At 44.2% G+C, this 25459-nt stretch overlaps 1 protein-coding gene across 4 annotated transcripts in view; it reads left to right on the top strand.

Moving 5' to 3' along the window:
• The window catches only part of LOC106563512 (nuclear protein AMMECR1), a 33127-nt gene extending 7906 nt beyond the window's left edge, over positions 1 to 25221 (top strand). The window contains exons 2-8 of one of the 4 annotated variants that reach the window (XM_082958219.1): positions 6573 to 6683; positions 16635 to 16749; positions 17596 to 17686; positions 17815 to 17911; positions 18216 to 19657; positions 19731 to 20450; positions 20491 to 25221. In XM_082958219.1, coding sequence (XP_082814345.1) covers positions 6573 to 6683; positions 16635 to 16749; positions 17596 to 17686; positions 17815 to 17911; positions 18216 to 18330 — 529 coding nt within the window. In that variant the 3' untranslated portion in view covers positions 18331 to 19657; positions 19731 to 20450; positions 20491 to 25221. Of the gene's footprint in view, positions 1 to 6572; positions 6684 to 16634; positions 16750 to 17595; positions 17687 to 17814; positions 17912 to 18215; positions 20451 to 20490 lie in introns of all 4 variants that reach the window. The other 3 variants (XM_082958218.1, XM_082958217.1, XM_082958216.1) reach the window with 3 other exon arrangements.
• The last annotated feature ends 238 nt before the right edge of the window (positions 25222 to 25459 follow it).

Genomic DNA, 25459 nt, shown 5'->3' with positions numbered 1-25459 from the left:
GGCACAACAATGTGCCTCAGGATCTCGTCACAGTATCTCTGTGCATTGAAATTTCCATTGATAAAATGCAATTGTGTTAGTTGTCCATAGCTTATGCCTGCCCATACAATAAACCCACCGCCACGATGGGTCACGCTGTTAACAATGTTGACATCAGCAAACCGCTCGCCCACATGACGCCATCTGCCCGGTACAGTTGAAACCGGGATTCATCTGTGAAGCGAGCACTTTTCCAGCATGACAGTGGCCATCGAATGTGAGCAGTTGCTCCCCATCGATGAGCAAATGCTGAAGTCGGTTACAACGCCGAACTGCAGTCAGGTCAAGACCCTGGTGAAGACGACGAACATGCAGATGAGTTTTCCTCAGACGGTTTCTGACAGTTTATGCAGACATTTTTCGGTTGTGCAAACACAGTTTCATCAGCTGTCCGGGAGGTTGGTCTCATACGATCCCGTGGGTGAAGAAGTCTGATGTGGAGGTCCTGGACTGCTTTGGTTACGCGTGGTCTTCGGTTGTGAGGCCGGTTGGACATACTGCCAAATTCTTTAAAATGACATTGGAAGCTGCTTATGGTAGAGAAATTAATATTAAATTCTCAGCCAACTGATCTGATGGACATTCCTGCAAGCCGCATGCTATTTGCACGCTCCCTAAACTTGAGACATGTGACATTGTGTTGTGTGACACAACTGCAAATTTTAGAGTGGCCTTTTATGGTCCCCAGCACAAGGTGCACCTGTGTAGTGATCATGCTGTTTAATCAGCTTCTTGATATGCTACACCTGTCAGGTGCATGGATTATCTTGGCAAAGGAGAAATGCTCATTAACAGGGATGTAAACAAATTTGTGCACACAACTTGAGAGAAATAAGCTTTTGTGCGTATGGACAATTTCTGTGATCTTAAATTTCAGCTCATGAAACATGGGGCCAACACTTTACATGTTGCGTTAATATTTTTTGTTCAGTGTAGTTTAATCACCCTTTAACACATGTTTAATTGAAACCATTGAGAATGTGTCTGCTCTTCACTCTTCAGGCATACAGAGCAGTCTGGATGGGGGCTGGTATGGTATGTGAAGATGGTGTTGGCTGTGGGTGGGTGGGGGAATGGATGATGAGTGGAATTGTCAAGGACACAGTATGGCACGTGATGCAATAGGACATCCCTTTAGTATGTGGCCAGAAGGCTGGGATTACTCTTCAGAATGGGCACACAGAACCGAGTGGGAGCTCTGCCAAAAAAGCTAGAGTAGAGGGACAGAGGAAAAATTGCCTGAATTACGCGTAGCATAGTGAGCATCTAATAGGGGCCTGGGGAATACAATAATTACATTTTGATTCTCAGTGGTCAGTGGACACAAAGATGATCATGCTGCTGTGTTGTTACCTGCCTGAACGGCAAAGATGATTTTCTTTTTTCTAGCTGTTTACACCCAGGACACCCCCCACCGTCTCCCTTTCATATCTGAAGTGCCCAATGGTCCAGTGTGCTATTTTCATGACTCCAGCCATGAGGGTTTTAGAACGATTCTCTTGTTTGCTCAGACCTCATGGTGTGATTGATTCATCAACAGTTCATTAAGATAAATCCATGTTGACTCGCAGGAGTCTGGCTTTTGTAACGCACTGAACCCATCAACCCTGGCTGCATGTCAAAAATGTTCCCTGTCGCCCCTCCCCCCAGAACTCGTAACACTCACCATAGAATGTTTAGTTAGCAGGCACAACTGGCCGCTCACTCGCAAGAGATCCATCATGGATTCCTGTCAGGGAACTAACTGTATGATAGACAAATGTTCTAACTGAAATCCTTTTGAAGTAGAATTTTCACGGTTTGGAAATGGAACCTCAGCTTTTGTCAGACCAATGGAAAACAGTCGTTAAAGGTGGTCTTTCACCCCACAATGGTGACTGGGGTCACAACTACAGCTCTTGTTAAGTGTCCCTACCTCTGCACTTGCTTTCCCATAGATGAATGTCTTGGCTCACACAGCCTCTCTCTCAGGCTGCTGCTCACCTTATTTGCCAAGGGGTTCATCAGCCAGATTAAAAGCGATTCATCTTAAGTAGGGAGCTGCAGGCTGCGACCGTCAGTCTCTTGGGTTGGTTGGTCTCTACTGCATAGCCATGAAGTGGCCGGCCTGACGGATGGACTGACTCACTCACTGGCTGTCTGGAGGAGCTTGTCTGTCTGAAGTCAACCTATTACAGCAGAGCTGCCCACTCGCTTCGAAAGTATGGAGTTGTCTGTCTGTCCCTTGAGAGATCACTTCTTATTAAGATCAACTGACATCAATCAAGCAAGTTTGTGATGCCTCTGTCTTACACACACACTCACTCAGACATACTTTTTTCTCCTGTGCAGGCTTCCTCCTCTCTACAGTCTTCTTTCAGACTGTGAAGTGTTTGTCCACTGTTGTGTTATTTCCAGGCGCTTATCGAGTGCTGTCTGTGCAGTCCAGAGAGGACTTGATTTTAATGTAGATTGCTCCTCAGCTATTCCTCACTCTGAACACATGTTGAGGATTAAGAATATTGACATTGTTGATTAGTAAGCAACTGATTTCTCTCTCCACCTCCTTTCCTTACTCTATAATATTCTTTCCCAAGACCGTCTTTCCTCCCTCCCCTCTGTATTGCCCCGGCTTTTAAATATACATGAAGTTATGAGCTTCAAGAAAGGCATTGATACTAAGAATAGATACATTTTCCTTTCCTGGCCCTTTCTTTTTGAGGTGGTCATCATGGTAGATATATCCACAATGTGCTCTGCTGGACTGATGTAATTCTTCTGGAGAAGTGAGTTTATACAATAGAGTGTATTAATACTCAGCTCAGAGTAGAGACGTCTCCTTAAGTATGAATGAGGCTGGAACCCTCATACGTCATCCTTCTCTGCCCAGATCAGGACTAGTTAAGCTATTTGAAAGTGGTCTATATTAACACAGTTTATTAAGCCATGCAAGTATTAGCCTTTTGTGTGGGAAAATACTTAGCGACAGTAATCCTGGGGGTAATTGAGAAAAGGTGCAAAATCTCTTAGGTGATTTGAGGGCTAAGAGGTGGAGCTGCTGCCATGCTTTTAGGTGATTAATTGGACACCCTAATCTGCAATATTCCCTGCATATAAGCATATTGTGTGGGTGTGTTAAACATGTACAGTTGAAGTCGGAAGTATACATACACCTTAGCCAAATACATTCAAACTCAGTTTTTCACAATTCCTGACATTTAATCCTAGTAAAAATTCCCTGTCTTAGGTCAGTTAGAATCACCACTTTATTTTAAGAATGTGAAATGTCAGAATAATAGTAGAGAGAATTATTTATTTCCGCTTTTATTTCTTTCATCACATTCCCAGTGGGTCAGAAGTGTACATACACTCAATTAGTATTTGGTAGCATTGCGTTTAAATTGTTTAACTTGGGTCAAACGTTTCGGGGAGCCTTCCACAAGCTTCCCACAATAAGTTGGGTGAATATTGGCCCATTCCTCCTGACAGAGCTGATGTAACTGAGTCAGGTTTGTAGGCCTCCTTGCTCGCACACGCTTTTTCAGTTCTGCCCACAAATGTTCTATGGGATTGAGGTCAGGGCTTTGTGATGGCCACTACAATACCTTGACTTTGTTGTCCTTTAGCCATTTTGCCACAACTTTGGAAGTATGCTTGGGGTCATTATCCATTTGGAAGACACATTTGCGACCAAGCATTAACTTCTTAACTGATATCTTGAGATGTTGCTTCAATATATACACATAATTTTCCTTCCTCACGATGCCATCTATTTTGTGGAGTGCACCAGTCCCTCCTGCAGCAAAGCACCCCCACAACATGATGTTGCCACCTCCGTGCTTCACGATTGGGATGGTGTTCTTCAGCTTGCAAGCATCCCCCTTTTTCCTCCAAACATAACAATGCTCATTATGGCCAAACAGTTCTATTTTTGTTTCATCAGACCAGAGGACATTTCTCCAAAAAGTACGATCTTTGTCCCCATGTGCAGTTGCAAATCGTAGTCTGGCTTTTTTATGGCGGTTTTGGAGCAATGGCTTTTTCCTTGCTGAGCTGCCTTTCAGGTTATGACGTTATAGGACTCGTTTTACTGTGGATATAGATTATTTTGTACCTGTTTCCTCCAGCATCTTCACAAGGTCCTTTGCTGTTATTCTGGGATTGATTTGCACTTTTCGCACCAAAGTACATTCATCTCTAGGAGACAGAACGCGTCTCCTTCCTGAGCGGTATGATGGCTGCGTGGTCCCATGGTGTTTATACTTGCGTACTATTGTTTGTACAGATGAATGTGGTACCTTCAGACGTTTGGAAATTACTCCCAAGGATGAACCAGACTTATGGAGGTCTACAATTCTTTTTCTGAGGTCTTGGCTGATTTCTTTTGCTTTTCCCATGATGTCAAACAAAGAGGCACTGAGTTTGAAGGTAGGCCTTGAAATACATTCACAGGTACACCTCCAATTGACTCAAATGATGTCAATTAGCCTATCAGAAGTTTCTAAAGCCATGACATCATTTTCTGGAATTTTCAAAGCTGTTTAAAGGCACAGTCAACTTAGTGTATGTAAACTTCTGACCCACTGGAATTGTGATACATAGATTATTTCATTTACAATTCAATCTGTAAACAATTGTTGGAAAAAGTTACTTGTGTCATTCACAAAGTAGATGTCCTAACCGACTTGTCAAAACTATAGTTTGTTAACAAGCCATTTGTGGAGTGGTTGAAAACAAGTTTTAATGACTCCAACCTAAGTATATGTAAACTTCCCACTTCAACTGTGTGTGATGTTTTTGTTGGTAGAGACTAAACGTAACATGTAGGCTACTAAGGGTACTTTGCCAGTTTACAGAGAAAGCAAAGCAGTATATCTGTTGGTGCATGAAATTCTCTGGGCACACATAACGCAAGACAAAATGTCACTGACTGCTGCCTCGCTTGATTTTAAAATCGATTTTAGCTCAAATTGATTTTAGCTCCCAATGGGCAGTCAAACTCAAACTATGGTGCTGCCTGAGTCTATATGGCCATGACAAACAGCCAGAGTACTGGACAGGTTGCTGCTTTGACAGAAAAGGTTAACTTTACTTTGATCCAGAGAACACCTGAATGTAAAACCAGAGAGCTATGCTCTGTCTGTCTAAAAGCAAACTGTAACAGAAACCTCATGTAGCAATCTTATTTTTAGTACTACACATTGTCAATCAATATCTGTCAGTGCAATGTTAGTTGAGAAAGACCTTTGTTGTCAGTGCCACCACTAGGAATGTGAGAAATCAATTCAAATATTGTGTCCACAATTGTTTTTCTCAACCCTATAGCGCATTCAGACCCCTTGACTTTTTCCACATTTTGTTACGTTATAGCCTTATTCTGAAATCGAATAGAAGAGTCCCCCTCCGTCAATCTACACACAATACCCCATAATGACAAAGCAAAAACAGGTTTAGAAATTTTTGCTAATTTATTAAAATGAATAAAAAAAAAAAAACTGAAATATTACATTTACAAAAGTTTTCAGACCCTTTACTCAGTACTTTGTTGAAGCACCTTTGGCAGCGATTAAAGCCTTGAGTCTTTTTGGGTATGACGCTACAAACTTGGCACACTTGTATTTGGGGAGTTTCTCGCCTTCTCTGCAGATCCTCTCAAGCTCGCTCTCGTTGGATGGGGAGAGTCGCTGCACAGCTATTTTCAGGTCTCTCCAGAGATGTTCGATTGGGTTCAAGTCCGGGCTCTGGCTGGGCCACTCAAGGACATTCAGAGACTTGTCCCGAAGCCACTCCTGCGTTGTCTTGGCTGCGTGCTTAGGGTCGTTGGAAGGTGAACCTTTGCCCCAGTCTGAGATCCTGAGCACTCTGGAGCAGGTTTTCATCAAGGATCTCTCTGTACTTTGCTCTGTTCATCTTTCCCTCGATCCTGACTAGTCTCCCAGTCCTTGCCGCTGAAAAACATTCCCACAGCATGATGCTGCCACCACCATGCTTTACTGTAGGGATGGTATTGGCCAGGTGATGAGGGTTGCCTGATTTCCTCTAGACGTGATGCTTGGCATTCAGGCCAAAGAGTTCAATCTTGGTTTCATCAGACCAGATAATCTTGTTTTTCATGGTCTGAGAGTCGTTTAGGTGCCTTTTTGCAGACTGCAAGCGGGCTGTCATGTGCCTTTTACTGAGGAGTGGCTTCCCTCTGGCCACTCTACCATAAAGTCCTGATTGCTGGAATGCTGGAGAGATGGTTGTCCTTCTGGAAGGTTCTCCCATCTCCACAGAGGAACTCTAGAACTCTGTCAGAGTGACCATAGGTTTCTTGGTCACCTCCCTATATACTGTGTGTTGATTGATGAGAAAAATAAATCATTTAATCAATTTTAGAATAAGGCTATAATGTAACAAAATGTGGAAAAAGTTAAGGGGTCTTAATACTTTCCAAATGCACTGTAAGTGAATCCTGGACCTTCAAACTATGTATTGGGCCAAGATTTTAACTGATGTTCTAATGTGTTTAACTCTAAAGGTCCTAACATTGTCTTCCCTTCTTTCTCTTACAGCCCGCTGTTTGTCACATGGAAAATAGGCAGAGACAAGCGCTTGAGGGGATGTATAGGTACATTTTCTGCCATGAACCTCCACCCAGGACTCAGGGAGTACACCCTTACCAGGTAAGCCACTCTCTTAACTTGATCATGCCCAGAGTTCCAAGCATGTACTGTACTCTTTAGGCTAAACCAGCCTTCCCTGTAGCTCAGTTGGTAGAGCATGGTGTTTGCAACACCAGGGTTGTGGGTTCGATTCCCACGGGGGGCCAGCACAGAAAAAAAATAATAATAAAATAAAAAATAAAAAAAAATGTATGAAATGTATGCATTCACTACTGTAAGTCGCTCTGGATAAGAGCGTCTGCTAAATGATGTAAATGATATCAGTCTTAACATTGTCTGGCTTTTCCCCTAAACAAAAGTCTCCCCAGAAACCGACATTAACGCTGGCCCGCGGCCAGGAAAAACATGTCGGACCAGTGGATCTCGTCAGTCACTGTCCCGACTGGCCCAGTAACTTTTCAGTTTATTTTTGCGTTCCAGTTGAACATATACCTGCTCTGTTGCAATCTACCATTTATTTAAAACCATTGAAGGCTACAGACTGAAAAGTCATGATATTTGTATTTGAGCAATATGATTGGCCGCTCATTCAAGCACCACCACACTCCCGCAAGTGACATCAGTTGATACCTTAACTTGGGATAGGTGGGACATTAGCATCCTACCTGGCCAACAGCCGGTGAAATTGCAGAACGTGAAATTCAAGTGAAATTACTATAAATATTAAACTTTCATGAAATCACAAGTGCAATACATCAAAATACAGCTTAACTTGTTGTTAAAGAGTAACTTTCATTAAAAAAAAAATGTTTGATTGAAAACCAGATGATTTAGGCATAGTTGTATAGAAATACGTCAATTCTGGTCTTTATTTTAACAGTTCGTTGCAAAGATGATATATTTTGGACTATTTTTGCCCCTAGCGCTTCAACTCTTACCATTGATTAATAGGAACTGTAGGAACTCTTATGTCATCTCAAGGGAGGGGTTCGGTATGAAATACACTCCCTTCTAGATGTGCTGGGTGGTACCACCTCAGGTCTTACTATAAAAGCAGGTGACAGTGTGCCTTATTTGGCAATGGACTTGGTAAGTGGAGTGTGCCACTATATTTTGCATGACGCTTCCTTGACCAGACTACTGACGTTAAACAATTTAAAAGGCAGTAAGGCACATTTCCGTGTATGACCAAATTATAACTTTTTGCTTAGCGTTTCATAAACATCTATGCGCTTTTTACAAAGGAAAAAAAACATGTAGGCTTTGAGGATTCTACATTTATATTCATAGCTACATTCATTTTAAGAAGAAATAGATGACATTGGTGGTCATGTCAAGTCGTTGTATTTTTCCCCAACTGCTATGACCGATCGGTGGCGAAGTCCGTTCAGACAGTTGCAGTTCAGTGGTTGTGAATTCTAATCCCACATGGGGCAGATATATATATTTTTCTTCAAATCCTTTATATTATACATCCCGTGTCCACTCACTTATAATTCTGAAAAGTAAAAGCATACCTGGGAGAGGGGTCGCCCTGGTAGTAGTTGTAGGGTTTTGGTCTTGGGTACTGTATAAATCTGTGAGTTCATTTGACCATTGGAGAAAGAGCAACTGCGTAAATACTGTAATGCAGATTGGATTGAATTGAGCCTTTAATCTACATTTTCAAGGTGACGATTGCACTTTTCTTCCCAACACAATACCGCAATACCACATTTCAAAGATTTGTTTTGCACACCATGGGGAATTTAACTTTGACCGCAAGTGGCAATACATATCAGGAACTCGGTGCCTGACCATTGGGCGAACTGGTCAGAGCTGTATTTGCTCGCAAAGCACATCATGTTATTATCAGAGCATGCTAGTGGACTTCTGGTAATTATGTTTTGTTGAGAAAGTGTTGGGATCATGTGTTTACCCACCCCAAAAATGAATATTTATGAGCAGTTCCCCCCACCACCAACTTTTCACCTGAATGCATTTTTTGAACATTTGAAGGGGTTGGGCAAAGGTTGAAATTGGGATTGACAGTTACCCTTTAAAGGGCAAGCATGCAATTTTTAGCTGTAACATTTATTTTTTCAAAATGACATACTTTAGAAACAAAAATGAATACAATCAATACAATGCAACTCTAAAGAATAGAGAAATGACTTGCATTGGTAAATTATACTGAACAAAAATATAAACGCAACATTTCATGAGCTGAAATAAAAGTTCGCCAACATTTTCCATACACACAAAAAGCTTATTTCTCTCAAATTTTGTGCACAAATTTGTTTACATCCCTGTTAGTGATAATTTTTTATTTTCCAAGATAATCCATCCACCTGACAGGTGTGGTATATCAAGAAGGTTATTAAAAAAACATGATCATTACACAGGTGCACCTTGTCCTGGGGACAACAAAAGGCCACTCTAAAATGTGCAGTTTTATCACACAACACAATGCCACAGATGTCTCAAGTTTTGAGGGACCATGCAATTGGCATGCTGACTGCAGGAATGTCCACCAGAGCTGTTGCCAGTGAATGTAATGTTCATTTCTCTACCATAAGCTGCCTCCAATCTCGTGTTAGAGAATAAGGCAGTACGTCCAACTGGCCTCACAACCACAGACCACATGTAACCACTCCAGCCCAGGACCTCCACATCCGGCTTCTTCACCAGCGGGATCGTCTGAGACCAGCCACCCGGACAGCTGATGAAACTGTGGGTTTGCACAACCGAAGAAGTTCTGCACAACCTGTCAGCAACCGTCTGAGGGAAACTCATCTGCGTGCTCGTCGTCCACACCAGGGTCTTGACCTGACTGCTGTTTGGTGTCGTAACTTCAGTGGTCAAATGCTCACTTTCGATGTCCACTGGCACGCTGGAGTGTGCTCTTCAAGGATGAATCCCAGTTTCACCTGTACCGGGCAGATGGCGTGTATGGCGTTGTGTGGGCGAGCGGTTTTCTGATGTCAGCGTTGTGAACAGTGCCCCGTGGTGGTGGGGTTATGGTATGGGCAGGCATAAGCTACGGACAATGAACACAATTGCATTTTCAAATAAAAATCGAATCAAATTTTATTTGTCACGTGCCGAATACAGGAATGCAACCTTACTGTAAAATGCTTACTTACAAGCCCTTAAACAACAATGCAGTTAAGAAAAATAAGAGTTAAGAAAAAGATTTACTAAATAAAAATAAAATAAATGAGCAACAATAAAATAACAATAACGAGGCTATATACAGGGGGTCCCAAGTCAATGTGCGGGTTACATGTTAGTCAAGGTAATTTAAATAATATGCACATGTAGGTAGGCGTAAAGTGACTCGATGGCAATTTTAATGCACAGAGATACCGTGACGAAATCCTGAGGCCCAATGTCGTGCCATTCATCCTCCGCCATCACCTCGTGTTTCAGCATGATAAAGCACGGCCCCATGTCGCAAGGATCTGTACACAATTCCAGGAGGCTGAAAATATTCCAGTTTTTCCATGGCCTGCATTTTCACCAGACATGTTACCCATTGAGCAGGTTTGGGATGCTCTGGATCAACATGTATGACAGCGTGTTCCAGTTCTTGCCAATATCCAGAAACTTCACACAGGCATTGAAGAGGAGTGGGACAACATTCCACAGGCTATAATCAATAGCCTGATCAACTCTATGTGAAGGAGATGTCGCACTGCATGATGCAAATGCTGGTCACGCCAGATACTGACTGGTTTTCTGATCCACGCCCCTAGTTTAAAAAAAAAGATATCTGTGACCAGCAGATGCATATCTGTATTCCCAGTCGTGTGAAAGCCATAGATGAAGGCCGAATGAATTTATTTGAGTTGACTGTAGAATCTCAGTGAACTCTTGAAGTTGTTGCGTTTTGTATTTTGGTTCAGTGTGCATTACACAGCTTTTTATTACATATCATAATAACCAAATGTAGCCTGTTAATAGCTGAATGCAGAGAGAATCATGGCAACCTATAGGCCCTGCATGACCCCAATGCATTTAAAAACTACAGCATGTCCGGGCCAGTAGAAATTGTTTTTGGGCCAGTGAGGAAAAAAAAGTTACCATTGGACCCTGCTCCCTCAGTGGAAGATAAAAGCAGAGCAGCTGGTTCTGACCCGTCAAGTACTATGAGGCGGAGGGTGGTGAGCAGTGACCGGGGAGACGGTTGTAGACTCTAGCAGGAGCACCGTGTCTGTGTTCTGTCTCCTGCTGGGATATCTCCACATTTTTGCCTCATAGGCATGAAAAAAAGAGAGGAGGGAAGAAGGGATGACAGCAAATCTTTTGGGAGAAAACATTCACCAACCGTTCCCTTTTGATATATTAAAGTAAAAAAAGATGGCAGACGTTTTGAGTTCTCGGGGTGTGAATCTAGTTATCTTTTTGCGTTCTTATTATTCTGTCACTGAAAGGAACACCCACCATCATTGAAACAATTCTGTCTTGGTGGGTTTTGTAAGGAAATGGCTAATTCATTGGGGAGAAGCAGCATACCAGGTGGACAGAAAGAAATAACACTATTTGAATGGGCAGGGGGTGCAGGTGAGGCTGAGCTGTAGCTCTCTATCTCTTTCTCACACACATACAGTGGCAAACACACTCACTCACAGGCACACATACTCACTGACATCTGGAACTGGTCTCCTATTGGCTACAAGTTAAGACTCCTGCCAGCCTCCTATTGGCCAGTGCTGTTGCTAGGATGATTCCACACTGAGGCCTATAGAGGAGGTCATGCACTGCAACAGAGTTCACGCTTTCTGCTGTCACAGAAAATGTCAAGTTTACTGGACTAAATCACTTAATTCATTTGATCTGATAACAACATAGGAGCCCTTAAATTAATACTTAAGCAAAATGTTTTGTATTTATTTAGTTGACATATTTTTGAACAGCTTCAAGCAGAGTATTGGTGTGTTAACTGTGTTTATTCTAGCTTTTGTTTTGGTTGAGTTCACCGGTAGGTACGTACAGTCAAGGTTCGAGGAGAATGTTTAAAAAAAAGTTTCCTCAGTGGATTGAACTGTATCTAGGTACCACAAATGGCAGGCCTCTCGGTTCATTTGTTTTTCAAGAGTTGGGAGGTTGGGGGAGGGGAAGGTTGTGAGGGGGAACCAAAAAAAACAGGACGAAGCATCCAGATGAGGATGCCAATAAAGCTGAGGGTTTTGTTCACTCAGCCCGCCTGCCTCTGTGGGTACTAATGTCATTAGTGAGGCCTGGGGTACTTCTGGGAAAAAGGGGGCCTTTTGGTGTTTAACTCCAACAGTAATGTTATCAATATAACTGGCTTCTTTGATAAAATGAAAGATTATCCTTCATGTCTTGCATAAAAAAGTAATGCTATGATTTTCTAGCTTGTTAGCCGTGTCTGATCATAAGGGCTGGGAGTTGCTAGGGACCTCACGATACGATATTATCACGGTACTTAAGTGCCTATACGATATGTACTGCGATTCTATATGTATTGTGATACCGATGTTCCAAACATACTGCTCCCCATATGTCTGGTGCAGAGGAACGAGAGAGCCATGAAGGAAACTAGTTTTGTTCAGTAATGGAAATAAAAGTGCTGAAAACAAATTGGCTCTCCATTTTTTTTTTAAAGAAGATAGAGAACAAGCAATGAGGAAAACTACTCAGGTTTTGGTGGAGGTACAGCTAACTAGCGCAAAAAGTATATTACGATATTGTCAAAACGATACACTATATCGTCAAAAAGTAATATCCCAATATGCACCTATATAAATAGTTTCCCCCCATCACTATTGATCATGTATTTACACTGATCGGAACAGACAGGGCAGCTTCGGGGCTAACCATCTCGTGGTTGTTTTGGTTTTCAGACACTTCCCACTGCATTACCATCTCCCTGGTTTTTGTTATTCATATTTATAGATTTCCTAATGCCACAATCTCTCTCACCAGGCAGAACAGAACGCATGCTTAGGAAGATGTTCATGTGTTAAACACACAGTTAGGCTATCTTCTGACTGTCGGGAGGACAAAACGGGCACAAACAAGAAAATAACCGTTGTCAAAGCACGGCACACCTCTGCCGTTGAGACCTTTAAAACCAGTGGTTTAAATGCTCATGTTTTTCACAGAGTAGAATGTTCATGGCAAAAGTACAGGATGATTAAAATGCAGATGGCTGCAAGCAGCTATTGTACCAAGTAACCGTCGTCCTTTAATTATCCAGTTAATGTTTAGGGACTTTAGGCTTTTTAACTCAGCAATTCTACAGAACACCCCTTCATCTTACCATATACAAAAACATAACTAGGAGCTTGTACCTTTTGAACTTGTGTGTGTGTTTTCAGTTATGTCTATGTCAAAGGACCTTTGGTGCTGAATAAATCATGCAAAGCATGTACATGGAGCGGAGGAACGGCATGGCCCCAGGGACCTCCAGGAGGGTTTTACCTCACTGAGAGATGCTGCTCTGTGCTCAGCTTGTCTCAGAAATGTATGGAACTCATTTACACTGTCATGCCCAGTTCAGATGCACCGTTGCCTCTTTAAAGGCAATTATTTACCAGTGCATTCATTTGATGAGTGTTCTGTCTCCCTAGAGGGGCCAGGTCTCCTGAAGTTAATATCAACCTTCATATCAGTATCGACCAGTAAAGGATATAATACAGTATTTTATGCAAAGTAGGCCTACTAGGCTGATTTTGTATTAAATGTGCTTCTTTTTTTTAAAATTCGTTTCTAGAAGTCTTTCTTGGTGTGTGATTTTAATCAACCTAATAGCCTCTCTGGCCCACAGTGGGGGAGAGAGGATCTGGCTGTGAAATGCTGTCTGTCTGTCTGTCTGTCTGTCTGTCTGTCGTGCAGGGCATGAGACCGAGTATCCGACAATCCAATAAAGAATGCATTACCTTCAGAGTCTGGGCAGAACTGGTTTGAGTCTGTCTGTCGTTTTTTCTGTCTGTTTATCTGCATGTGTCAGTCATGTGATCTGCACTACTGTCGACAGGGCCTTTCTGCATGGCCTCACCCTCCCAGGGATCTGACATGCACTGTATCAATGTCATACATGAGTGTGTGTTGGTTGTCCTGTTTCAATATACTATGAATTAACTGACAACGTTCTCATCTCTTCTCTAATTTATCTCTGCGAACATTTCTGTTCCTCTTCATTGTTAGACCCTGTCTACAACTGCTATTAAAATAGCTTTTCCATTTCAGATTATAGATACCAATCCGATCACCGTTTCGCATCCACATCTGGTATTTAATCATTTAATTCTGTCCCTTGGATAAGCGTACATCAGGAGTCTTGGTCTGTAGAGGAGGAACAGGTTAACGTCAGAGGATCTTACAAAGCATGTTTTGTCTCTGTGTTACGCGTGAAGTCCAGAGCAGCCATTTTGTAGAGGTTGCGATCATCTGTTTGTTTTAGTAGACGGCTGATAGCGATGTTAAACTCAATGACCTGCTGCTCTGCCAGCCAGCCAGGCTAGTTACTTCCTGTTGTACTCACTCTCAGGTGCGGTCTTGTTTGTATTCAGCTATAGGCCTATAACTGTGAACATGTGTGAAATGCAGTATTAATCCAAGCCAGGCCTATTTGGATAAAAGGGTCAGCTAAGTAAAAAGACAGATTTATTTGTTTAATGACTCTTCTGAGAGGATACGCTTCGATACTCTCCTGTGAGGGCCAGAGGTATGTGGGTGCTGTTGTTTGTGTATCTGTCTCCTGTCTGGTTAAGATTTGCCAACCCTGCCCTCTAGTCAATCTTTCGGATCTGCAGCCAGCAGCATGTAGAATTCCCCTCTCTCCCATGGAATGTTCCACTGGCGCTGCAGAGAATGGCTGCAGCAACACAGACATTACAACGTCTCCATGGGAGCCAATGTTATAGCAGGTCAGGACATTCTAGAATATGGGTGGACTGTCTACAATCCAACTCACCACTAGGCTAGCCATGTTGTTAGCACAGTAAAACAGGAGAAATTCCAGATATTGGAGGGGCCTGACTCGTGGGGGATGTCACTGTTGCTTGCTAAGGGCCTCTGTGAAATGCAAGATAACCTTCTGAAAGCTCTTGAGTTTAGATTGAAGCCTCTGAAAGTGTTTTAGTTTAGGCTTGTCTGTTTGTTCTGTACAAGAGTGCTGTGTTGTCCTCCTCAATACTCACAAATACACAAAAATGGATTCCCTTCACTCCGCCTTAGCTGCCCAGTAATCTGCTGTCTTGTCAGGTCCTCTGCTTATCATGTCCCCAGCGTGTCCTCAGCGTGCCCTCAGCGTGCCCTCAGCGTGCCCTCAGCGTGCCCTCAGCGTGCCCTCAGCGTGCCCTCAGCGTACCCTCAGCTTGTCCTCAGCGTGCCCCCAGCGTGTCCTCAGCGGGTCCTCAGGGTGCCCCCAGCATGGCCCCAGCGTGCCCTCAGGGTGCCCCCAGCGTGCCCTCAGGGTGCCCCCAGCGTGCCCTCAGCGTGTCCTCAGGGTGTCCCCAGCGTGCCCCCAGCGTGCCCTCAGCGTGTCCTCAGCGTGCCCTCAGCGTGTCCTCAGCGTGCCCTCAGTGTGCCCTCAGCGTGTCCTCAGGGTGCCCCCAGCGTGCCCCCAGTGTGCCCTCAGCGTGCCCTCAGGGTGCCCCCAGCGTGCCCCCAGCGTGCCCTCAGCGTGCCCTCAGGGTGCCCCCAGTGTGCCCTCAGCGTGCCCTCAGCGTGTCCTCAGCGTGCCCCCAGCGTGCCCTCAGCGTGCCCTCAGGGTGCCCCCAGTGTGCCCTCAGCGTGCCCTCAGCGTGTCCTCAGCGTGCCCTCAGCGTGCCCTCAGCGTGTCCTCAGCGTGCCCTCAGCGTGCCCTCAGCGTGCCCTCAGCGTGTCCTCAGCGTGCCCTCAGCGTGTCCTCAGCGTGCCCTCAGCGTGCCCTCAGCGTGCCCTCAGCGTGTCCTCAGCGTGCCCTCAGCGTGTCCTCAGCGTGCCCCCAGCGTGCCCCCAGCGTGCCCTCAGATTGCCCTCAGCGTGCCCTCAGCGTGCCCTCAGCGTGTCCTCAGCGTGCCCTCAGCGTGCCCTCAGCGTGTCCTCAGCGTGTCCTCAGCGTGCCCTCAGCGTGCCCCCAGCGTGCCCTCAGCGTGCCCTCAGCGTGTCCTCAGCGTGTCCTCAGCGTGCCCTCAGCGTGCCCTCAGCGTGCCCTCAGCGTGCCCTCAGCGTGTCCTCAGCGTGTCCTCACCGGCCTGTTTTATGTCTTCGTTATGTTGCTTCTCCATGCTCCTCTCCCACATCTCCCTCTAGTAAGAGAAATGACTGGGCCTCTTTCTACTGAACTCAGCTTGTCACTCCCAATCCTGGACGGAAAGAAGCAGAGTCCTATTTAACACATCATGGACTTAAAAGGGATGCTGTTCAGCGTTCACAGTTCATCCCGTGTGTTGTTACCATATGAGTGTTCTAACAGTACAAATATGTAGAAGAGGCAGCACTATGACAGAATGCCATCACCACATGGGGCATTTCACTCCTATGGGTGAATTAGGACAGAGTGTGGTGGTAGGTTATGGCTCATGGAGACTCGAACTGACTCCATTCAGCTGTGCTGTCATGACATGAGCTGGTGTGCCGTCGTGTGCAGAAAGGGTGGTGGCAACAGTCGTTTGTTAGGATGGAGTGGAGTGGGGGAGAGGGGGAAAATGAGAATCTGATATGAAGAGTCTGTGTCCAGCCAATACGGAGACTCACCTGCCATCAGGTCATTCTATTTTTACATCCCCTCAGACAGGCACTTTCTGAAATGTAGCACGGAAGATATCACTTCATGGCTAATGTCTTCTGAAAGGATAAAGGAAAATGCTTGCAGGGTTTCTTCATTTACATGTTCTCTTATCAGAGAGATTTGGTCTTTCTTTTCATTATAACCATAATGCCCTGTGGCTCATAGTAAGATGAGATGAAACGCAAATATGTACTTTGGGTGGACATTGTCCTTGATAATCTGTAGGTCTTCCAGTTGAAACTGGTTGACAGGAGTGCAGCTGAAGTTGTCCCCTGTTGTCTCCACAGTGCCCTTAAAGACAGCCGCTTTCCCCCCGTGACGAGGGACGAGCTGCCACGCCTCTTCTGCTCGGTGTCTCTGCTCACCAACTTCGAGGACGTCGGTGATTACCTTGACTGGGAGGTAAGAGACTGAAACAAGCCAGGTAGCTATTAATTCATCTTATGCAATACTCTTCAGTCATTTTATTTTTATTGAAATGAAATAGCCTTCACGTATGTGAATCCAGCAGTTGAGGTTTACAGTCACTCTCCACACAGAGCGGTACGCTCTCCACACAGAGCGGTACGCTCTCCACACAGAGCGGTACGCTCTCCACACAGAGCGGTACGCTAGGAGAGACAATCTCCAGTGTGAAGTAGAGCTGAGAATGAAATAGGAATAGGCCTCTGCTGCAGTTTCTGGTTCTGAATGATCTGGACCCCATTGCAGCCTGGAGAGCCACACAGCAAGCATGATTTAGGCAGACAAGCACCATACACAGGCAGTCTGTCTTTGTTGTGAGGACGTTAGCAGTGACCTTGCTGACCCAGAGGGGGGGGCAAGGGCCCGTGGTGTGGGTGGGTGATTGTGTGTCACCTGCAGATTATGCATTTTAACTGGAACAATCCCCCGAGCTATCTTGACCAGACCCTGAACCAACAATCTGATTTGCCCAAAAGGCACCAACTCATCCAACTGTAGGGTGTTCTATAGATTGTTCCATAAGTGAGCTACGACGAAACTAAAAGCTGTTTTTCCTAAATCTGTAGTGACAGACGGAATTTCAAGAGTTAGCCCTCCCCGTGACCGGGTATGGTATCTCATACTTCTATAGGTTAGTAACACTGTTAGGTAATGCTGCAGTTTTTCTGGAGTGTGTGGCCGAAGACATGTAGTGTATATAGGCATGTGTCTGTTGTTCCTGTCCATTCATGTGGTGTCTGTTCTTCCCTCTCTGTCTCTGTCTCTCCTTTCTCTGGCCTGTAGGTGGGTGTTCATGGCATTAGGATAGAGTTTTTCAATGAAAAAGGATCAAAGCGTACTGCCACCTACCTACCAGAGGTTGCAAAAGAGCAAGGTAAGTGGAATCGTGTCCCATCACCGTTGTATAATGACTGTATGACTGAAGGTCTTGGTTCTAGAGAGAAGTGGGATTCAAGGGGACATAAAGGGGATATTCAAGGGGATATAACCTTCTCTGTGCAGGATGGGACCACATTCAGACCATAGATTCCTTACTACGAAAGGGAGGCTACAAAGCTCCCATCACAAATGACTTCAGGAAGACCATTAAGTTGACCAGGTAAGAGAGGCTGCTCTCCTTTCACACCGGATGCTGTCTGACTTCCACTGCTGCTGGCCTTGGCTCTGCCTTCAGTGTAGATGATGAAAGTGTTGCTTACTGCTGGGAATATGTGACCGGTGCATCATTACTGTAGGGGACCCTCCCAAAGCCCACCATGGTCCTGTTTGACACAGTACAGACAGAAATCAGTGAAGGAGTACTGCTGGATTCATAGCAGCATTAGGGTGTAAAGATTCTAGTGCCACTGCCAGGTAAGTTGGTGTAACTGTTCCTTCTTTAACTTCCCTCTCCTCTTGTTTAGGTACCGTAGCGAGAAGATGACAATGAGCTATGCTGAGTACATTGCCCACCGCCAGCACCATCACTACCAGAACGGCACCGGGCACCCTCTACCCCCATACAACCATTATTCCTGACAGCGAGCCGCATGACCAATCACTGGACCTCTCTGCGGACCTTTTCCCAGGAGAGCCCGCCCCCTCCTGGTCTAGCTATCTCTACTACTGTACCATTTTATGATGATAGTTTCCGTTGCCATGCTGACGCTCTCCCAGACGTTGACGTGGCAACGGGTGGCAAAATGAGCATCAATTGATAATGACGAGAAAAAACTAAAATCTTTTATTTTTATCCTCCTATTGATTTAGTTTTTGCAGCATATATATCAATATCTATAACCCCTTTAGTTTTTATTTTTGTTCACAAATACTCGATTTTCCTAAATGTATTATTTTCAAACAATCCTAATCAGGCTTTTGATTCTGTGGATGGAAGCAAGTCATATATATGGTGAATTCGTAATGCATAAAGGTAAAGGCTCATATTTTGTGTGGGCTTAGCTACAGTGTCTCATCTATTAGGGACATCTTCTTCTGTTGAATCCTTTCTTAGTAGCCAGCTTGGCATTATGTGTGTCATGTGGCAAGCCAACAGCCGTTCTGGAAGACTCAATCTTTTCCTCAATTTTGCGATTCTTCTGAAGAAATGGAGTAAGGTTGGTTTGGCCTTTTGTAACCCGTTGTAGTGCTGTAGATTGTAGGGTTGTGATGCCACGCCACTAGTATTTGCTAGTCTTTTTTATTACATTACCCCACACGTGTTTGCTTTTCTGTGTGTGGTTAGAAGTTTGTTGTTAAGTTCACATCCGACAGGAGATTGAAACCGCTATATTAAATTAGGAATAGGATCATGACATTTCCACCCCCGAGTGTTTATAGTGTTTTGTAATGAAACCTGCAAAACTTGAATTGAATTTGTTCGGCTCCAGCTCAGATATTTTCACCCGCTCTTTCCAACTTGACAAATGTATGGAGGAAGCCATTTTAGCATGATTTTGACTCCAGTTGACTGGAGGTTGTGGTGGGGTTGGAGAGTTGGCTGGAGGTTGTGGTGGGGTTGGAGAGTTGACTGGAGGTTGTGATGGGGTTGGAGAGTTGGCTGGAGGTTGTGATGGGGTTGGAGAGTTGACTGGAGGTTGTGATGGGGTTGGAGAGTTGACTGGAGGTTGTGATGGGGTTGGAGAGTTGACTGGAGGTTGTGGTGGGGTTGGAGAGTTGACTGGAGGTTGTGGTGGGGTTGGAGAGTTGACTGGAGGTTGTGATGGGGTTGGAGAGTTGACTGGAGGTTGTGGTGGGGTTGGAGAGTTGACTGGAGGTTGTGATGGGGTTGGAGAGTTGACTGGAGGTTGTGGTGGGGTTGGAGAGTTGACTGGAGGTTGTGATGGGGTTGGAGAGTTGACTGGAGGTTGTGGTGGGAGGTTGTGATGGGGTTGGAGAGTTGACTGGAGGTTGTCGTGGGGTTGGAGAGTTGACTGGAGGTTGTGGTGGGGTTGGAGAGTTGACTGGAGGTTGTGATGGGGTTGGAGAGTTGACTGGAGGTTGTGGTGGGGTTGGAGAGTTGGCTGGAGGTTGTGATGGGGTTGGAGAGTTGACTGGAGGTTGTCGTGGGGTTGGAGAGTTGACTGGAGGTTGTGGTGGGGTTGGAGAGTTGACTGGAGGTTGTGATGGGGTTGGAGAGTTGACTGGAGGTTGTGATGGGGTTGGAGAGTTGACTGGAGGTTGTGGTGGGGTTGGAGAGTTGACTGGAGGTTGTGATGGGGTTGGAGAGTTGACTGGTGGTTGTGGTGGGGTTGGAGAGTTGACTGGAGGTTGTGGTGGGGTTGGAGAGTTGACTGGAGGTTGTGATGGGGTTGGAGAGTTGACTGGTGGTTGTGGTGGGGTTGGAGAGTTGACTGGAGGTTGTGGTGGGGTTGGAGAGTTGACTGGAGGTTGTGGTGGGGTTGGAGAGTTGACTGGAGGTTGTGATGGGGTTGGAGAGTTGACTGGTGGTTGTGGTGGGGTTGGAGAGTTGACTGGTGGTTGTGATGGGGTTGGAGAGTTGACTGGTGGTTGTGGTGGGGTTGGAGAGTTGACTGGAGGTTGTGGTGGGGTTGGAGAGTTGACTGGTGGTTGTGATGGGGTTGGAGAGTTGACTGGTGGTTGTGGTGGGGTTGGAGAGTTGACTGGTGGTTGTGGTGGGGTTGGAGAGTTGACTGGAGGTTGTGGTGGGGTTGGAGAGTTGACGAGAGTTGACTGGAGGTTGTGGTGGGGTTGGAGAGTTGACTGGAGGTTGTGGTGGGGTTGGAGAGTTGACTGGTGGTTGTGATGGGGTTGGAGAGTTGACTGCAGAGCGCATTGTCCTCTCATTCATTGTCCTCTGAGAAAAAGACCTTCATCCTGTTATTTCATGCTAGTTGGTTTGAGAGGAAAACCCAATGAAGGAGACTTGAGTCTAGTCACAGGGATATGCTACAACTACTGAAAGCCATATTCTGTCTTTAATGCATGTGGTTGTTTTGTAGGCTTGAGATGTTAGCTCCCCCCCACCCCTCTTATCTGTAACCTCTGTGTTTACTTCCTCTATGAGTTTATTCTGGTTAGCTTTGGTCCCGAAAGTTGGGTTTCCTCTCAAAGTTTGTGTTTGGTCCTGGTTAGGAATCTGGGCCTGTGAGACATTATCTGGACGTACTCAGTTAGCATCAGGGGTGTATTTATTAGTCGGAGTCTGTTGCAAAACGTTTTGCAATGAAAACCATTTACTGTTTGGTTCCTAGACAGGGAAAATGGAACGAAACGGAGAGGACTACCTGAATTTGTACAATAGAAACTCTCATTTTCATTGATATGTTTTACATTTGCAACGGAATCCGACTGATGAATACACCCCAGTGTTTGAACTCCTTTGTGCTGTTTGTTAGAGTCCTCGTCACCTCCGCTGCTTTTATACCATTTTAACTGAAGCTTGTGGCCACAATGACAAATAATGATACTTGATGTAGGCCTAATTAATGTTTACATCCACATTTGACATCACATGCTTGATGACTGACGGTTGCCATAGTTGTGCACTTTCATGTGCTCTCGTCAAAACGCTATGAGATCTTGTGGAGGCTCCTGGAGATGGCATCTAGCTAACCTTAAACCCTTGGCACTGGTCATCGTCGGTTGATTTGTTCAAATCCGTTATTTCCTCATGACATGCTGCTGTTTGTTGAGGTGCTTGCCGTTTTCTGGACCAGCTGCTCCCCATCTCTGTGCCACTAGAAACCATGCATGGCTTGTTGGTCTGTCTTGTCAGCGGTTTTGGCAGATTGGTGAGCTGGTTGAAACGGATGCAGAGGAAACTGGGAAAGGGTGGTCCAGCTGCATTCTATCAAGCCCTACATAAAGAGCCAGGGATTTCAAGTAACCAGTTAGTCCACGGCCTCTTCAAGTGTTCCGTTTTGTCAGTCACATCCAGCCCAGTAGTTGGTATGTTTTATCAAGTGTAGTTAATGGATTAGCTAATGGTCTCTGTGTCCTGTACAGGTTTGAGAGGTGCTTGTACAAAAAAAATAGAAGGAACATATTTTTTAAAACATCTTTTACCAACTGACAGTAGGGTTAATCCTTTTTATTTTATTTTTATATGCAAAATGTTAAGGGCTTTTGGCACTCCATCCACAGTAACCCGAAATGACCCAGATTTCAGTTGTGTTGATTTAATAAATGATGGACCAGTAAAACAGTGCCCTGAGTGTTCCTCTGTCCTGTACTATCTAACCCTGACCTCAACCTACAGGGCAGTGAAGGGCCTTAAAAACCTCATTCACCCATTCACCTTCAGATAGACACATTGTAGCAGGAGGCAGATGGGAACCTGTCTTATAATCATACCAGGTCATTAGAAACCCCAGCTTACTTCATTAATATAGCCTATTGTAGAAGTGGTTGATCCACAGACATGCAAGGTTTAGATGTTATTGTGGTAATGGTCTATCTATCCTGTTCTCTGTGGTTCCCTGCTCAGATATTGGATGGCATTTCCTTCATATTATCCTCTTGTGGTCAGGGAAATGCTGCTCAACAACATTGACAAGACAAAGGAGGCCTACGTAAAGAGAGATATTGGCCTAGTAGTTTGTCACAAAAACAGTTTTCAGAGAACTGCGGGACAAGCTTTCCCTGTTGAACAATCGGGTACCCGTTTTCTGGTCCATTCAATACAGCACAACCTGAATACTTTTCTGCTGCAAAATCAAGTCCACCATTCTCTTTTACATACTTGCTGAAATATGTATAAAACATACAGTATGGTTTAATCCCTGACATCGAAGGCTTAGAGACTTGTATAAATCATAAAAAATAAATAAAATGGTGCTAATGGACCTCATGTTGGGGCGGTCGCGGGTTTCGTGACTGGTCATGCGGACTCATCGATCATATCCGACTTATTATCCTTGATATATGCAGATCTGTTCAACAGGTGTTTTTTCCTATCAGTGTAAGTCAACACCCTGCAGGTTTGAAAGGACAAGAAGTCACTACTAATCCCCCTCCCCCCAACTCCCTGCCTCATGGCCTGGGGGTTAAAGGTATAGTCTGTCGTTCAGTAGATCGTGGCATCAGAAGGGGACATTCTCTCCTGGGCTGGGACAGTAAAGAGTTGGAGTAAAAGGGGTGTATCGCCCCTCCTCTCCAGCCTTCCATCGTAGGCCCCTTTCCCTGTCCAGCCCACGATTGGATGATCCTCTTAGAAGCACACCCATAACACTTCATGTTTTACTCCTCTGTTAAATGGTGAGTTTTTATAGCTGTCCTGTATCATTTACTCATCCATGGAGTTGATTATCAGCTTAAAGGTCATCTGACAGAAGGCTCTCACTCAACTCTGGCTCTTACAAACTCCCTCAAAGGAAGTCGTGCTTCTCATGTAATATTGTCATTCATGTAACCCTCTAACAGTGGTTTCTTTAAGCTGGACATGACGGTGGGTTTAGTGAGCCAGATGAGTGATTGCTGATGTCATCAGGATGCTCACATAATTGTTGTATGACATTTGACTTGGACAATTCGTTGCCATTCATGAATCACTCTTCCGTATGACCGTAAGTATATCATGTAACGTCATTTTAACATGGAAATGACTGAACGTAAAGGTTCATGAATATCAATAAATCTCAGTCAAATGTGATGTGATTTTCCTGGTGTCCTTCAAAAGATTATTCTGACTGTGCTAATTTGCAGTTAGTTTAAACGCATCTCTGCCCATGGACGAGTGACCATTGTTCATACTGACACAACTGGGATAATGTGTAAAGACAATGTCATTTGGTTCCATTGCCCGGTTTCGCCCCTGCATTCCTTGTATGTGTACCGGTATGCATATATTTTTGTGGAATGCTTTAGCTCCTATTACCTTTGTATGTTCAACCGAACCAAAGATGCCTCTGGCCCATAGATGTACAGAGATCATAACATGGAAGTAACCTGTTTTTGCATGGACACTTAGGGCTTCCTCCATTTTAAAATGGTCAACTGGGTGGGGATTCCTATGGGTTGGGAGTGATCGACCAATGAGCAGAGCATTGTTTTCTTCTTCAAATGAGTTTGTCTAGTTTGTAATTGGCTTTAAACTATATGACTGCCATCTAGCGGCCACAATAAATTGAACACAATTTGGTTCAAGACTCCATCACTGCAGGTGGTAGTAAGTCACCAATGTTAGCTTTACACTTTTTCAAACATCAAAAGAAGAAAAAAATTGACTATTTTAAAATGGAGAAAGCCTCAATGGCACTGCGCGTGCTGTCACAGACGCCATAATGGCACAGATACAACGTAGCGATCTCTATACATCTCTATGTTCTGGCCAAGTCCAAATGCTGCTCTTCAGGCCTGGCTTCCTGTCCTTCCAAAAAACACCCCTGCAAGAGACAAAATGTTATTTTTTTCCGTCTGTTTCAGATTTTTTTATCTGTTTTTTGTACGATTTCTAACTTGTCTTTTGATTTCTTTAGCAACCTCTTATTCAATGAATTTCATTGATTATGTCTGAAGCCTTACCCGGCATCAAGGATAGTGAAATTACTTGGTTGCACACAGTTTTTAATTTTGTTGTTGTCGTCACTTGTATTTTCATTATTTTAATTTTTTCAACAAAAAAAACCCCCATAGCGTGCCTCCTAGATGTATGGGTTTCTGTGTTTCTTTCCTAAAGACCAGCAGTTATACTTTATATAAAAGATGAGTTTGTCCTTATTTTTTACGCCGTTAAAGATGAAAAAAGACCTCTTTTCTTTACTCTGGACCCAGTAGCTGCACTGGTATACAATCGCACTAATAGATAAACAACAAAAAAATACAAATAAATGAATCAATAATAAATGAAATAAGAACTACAATAAACTTGTGTTTGGAACTTTTATAAGATTTACTAAAATAAAAGAAATGACTGTTTTTGTACATCAAAATCTATTATTTTCCCAAAAACTATTTTGGATCTAGTTTCTAAATTATTTTAGTGGTTTTCTATGTTCTGAAAATGTGAGACACCGAGTTGTGCGACGTGTCGCTGTGCAGAGTAACTGTCTCTGCTGTGGTGGCATGACAGGGCGCGGGGTTGCCTGGTGTAACCCCTCACACCCACCTTTTATTTCTTCTACTTTTCATTTTTGGTTCTGTCTCTTTCTCTGCTTTAGTAACTTAAACGTTGATGGAATAATATGAACTGGGGGGAAAAAAGACTCCTTTAGAGCTAGTCTCCTTCCTCTCCCATTGAATTGCTGTTAGTGTGATGAGACTTGAAATGGGCATTTATGATAGTATGGCTCCAAAAAAAATACAGAAAATGAAAATTATTACAAAAAAATGTGTGGGGAGGGAGAAAATCTTATATATAGATGGGTTATCAGTGGGTATGTGAGCAATGGCTGTGGATATGATCATGTAGTTTTAAACATTGTTATTACCTTTTAAATTCATTTAGCCAATAAAAATGAATAAAACCAAGTGAAAGATAAATGTGTGAGTTATGTGTAATGGGTGTTTTCCATGTTAAACGACTGATAACGTATTTGGTTGTATGCTTGGAGAGTTGGAGCCTGATTGCATGTCATACAATACACATTAGGTTATATTTATAGCTTGGATAACAAGTCCATAGTAATGGGAAGGAAATAATTTAGGTGCTACACATTGGTGGTGTTAGTGGCCCCTTACTATTTAAATCCCTGTGAGGACTGGAAAA

This window comes from Salmo salar, chromosome 11 (genome assembly GCF_965601325.2).
Source record: "Salmo salar chromosome 11, fSalSal1, whole genome shotgun sequence".
NCBI lineage: Eukaryota > Metazoa > Chordata > Actinopteri > Salmoniformes > Salmonidae > Salmo > Salmo salar.
This window is presented reverse-complemented; position numbering and strand designations above follow the sequence as displayed.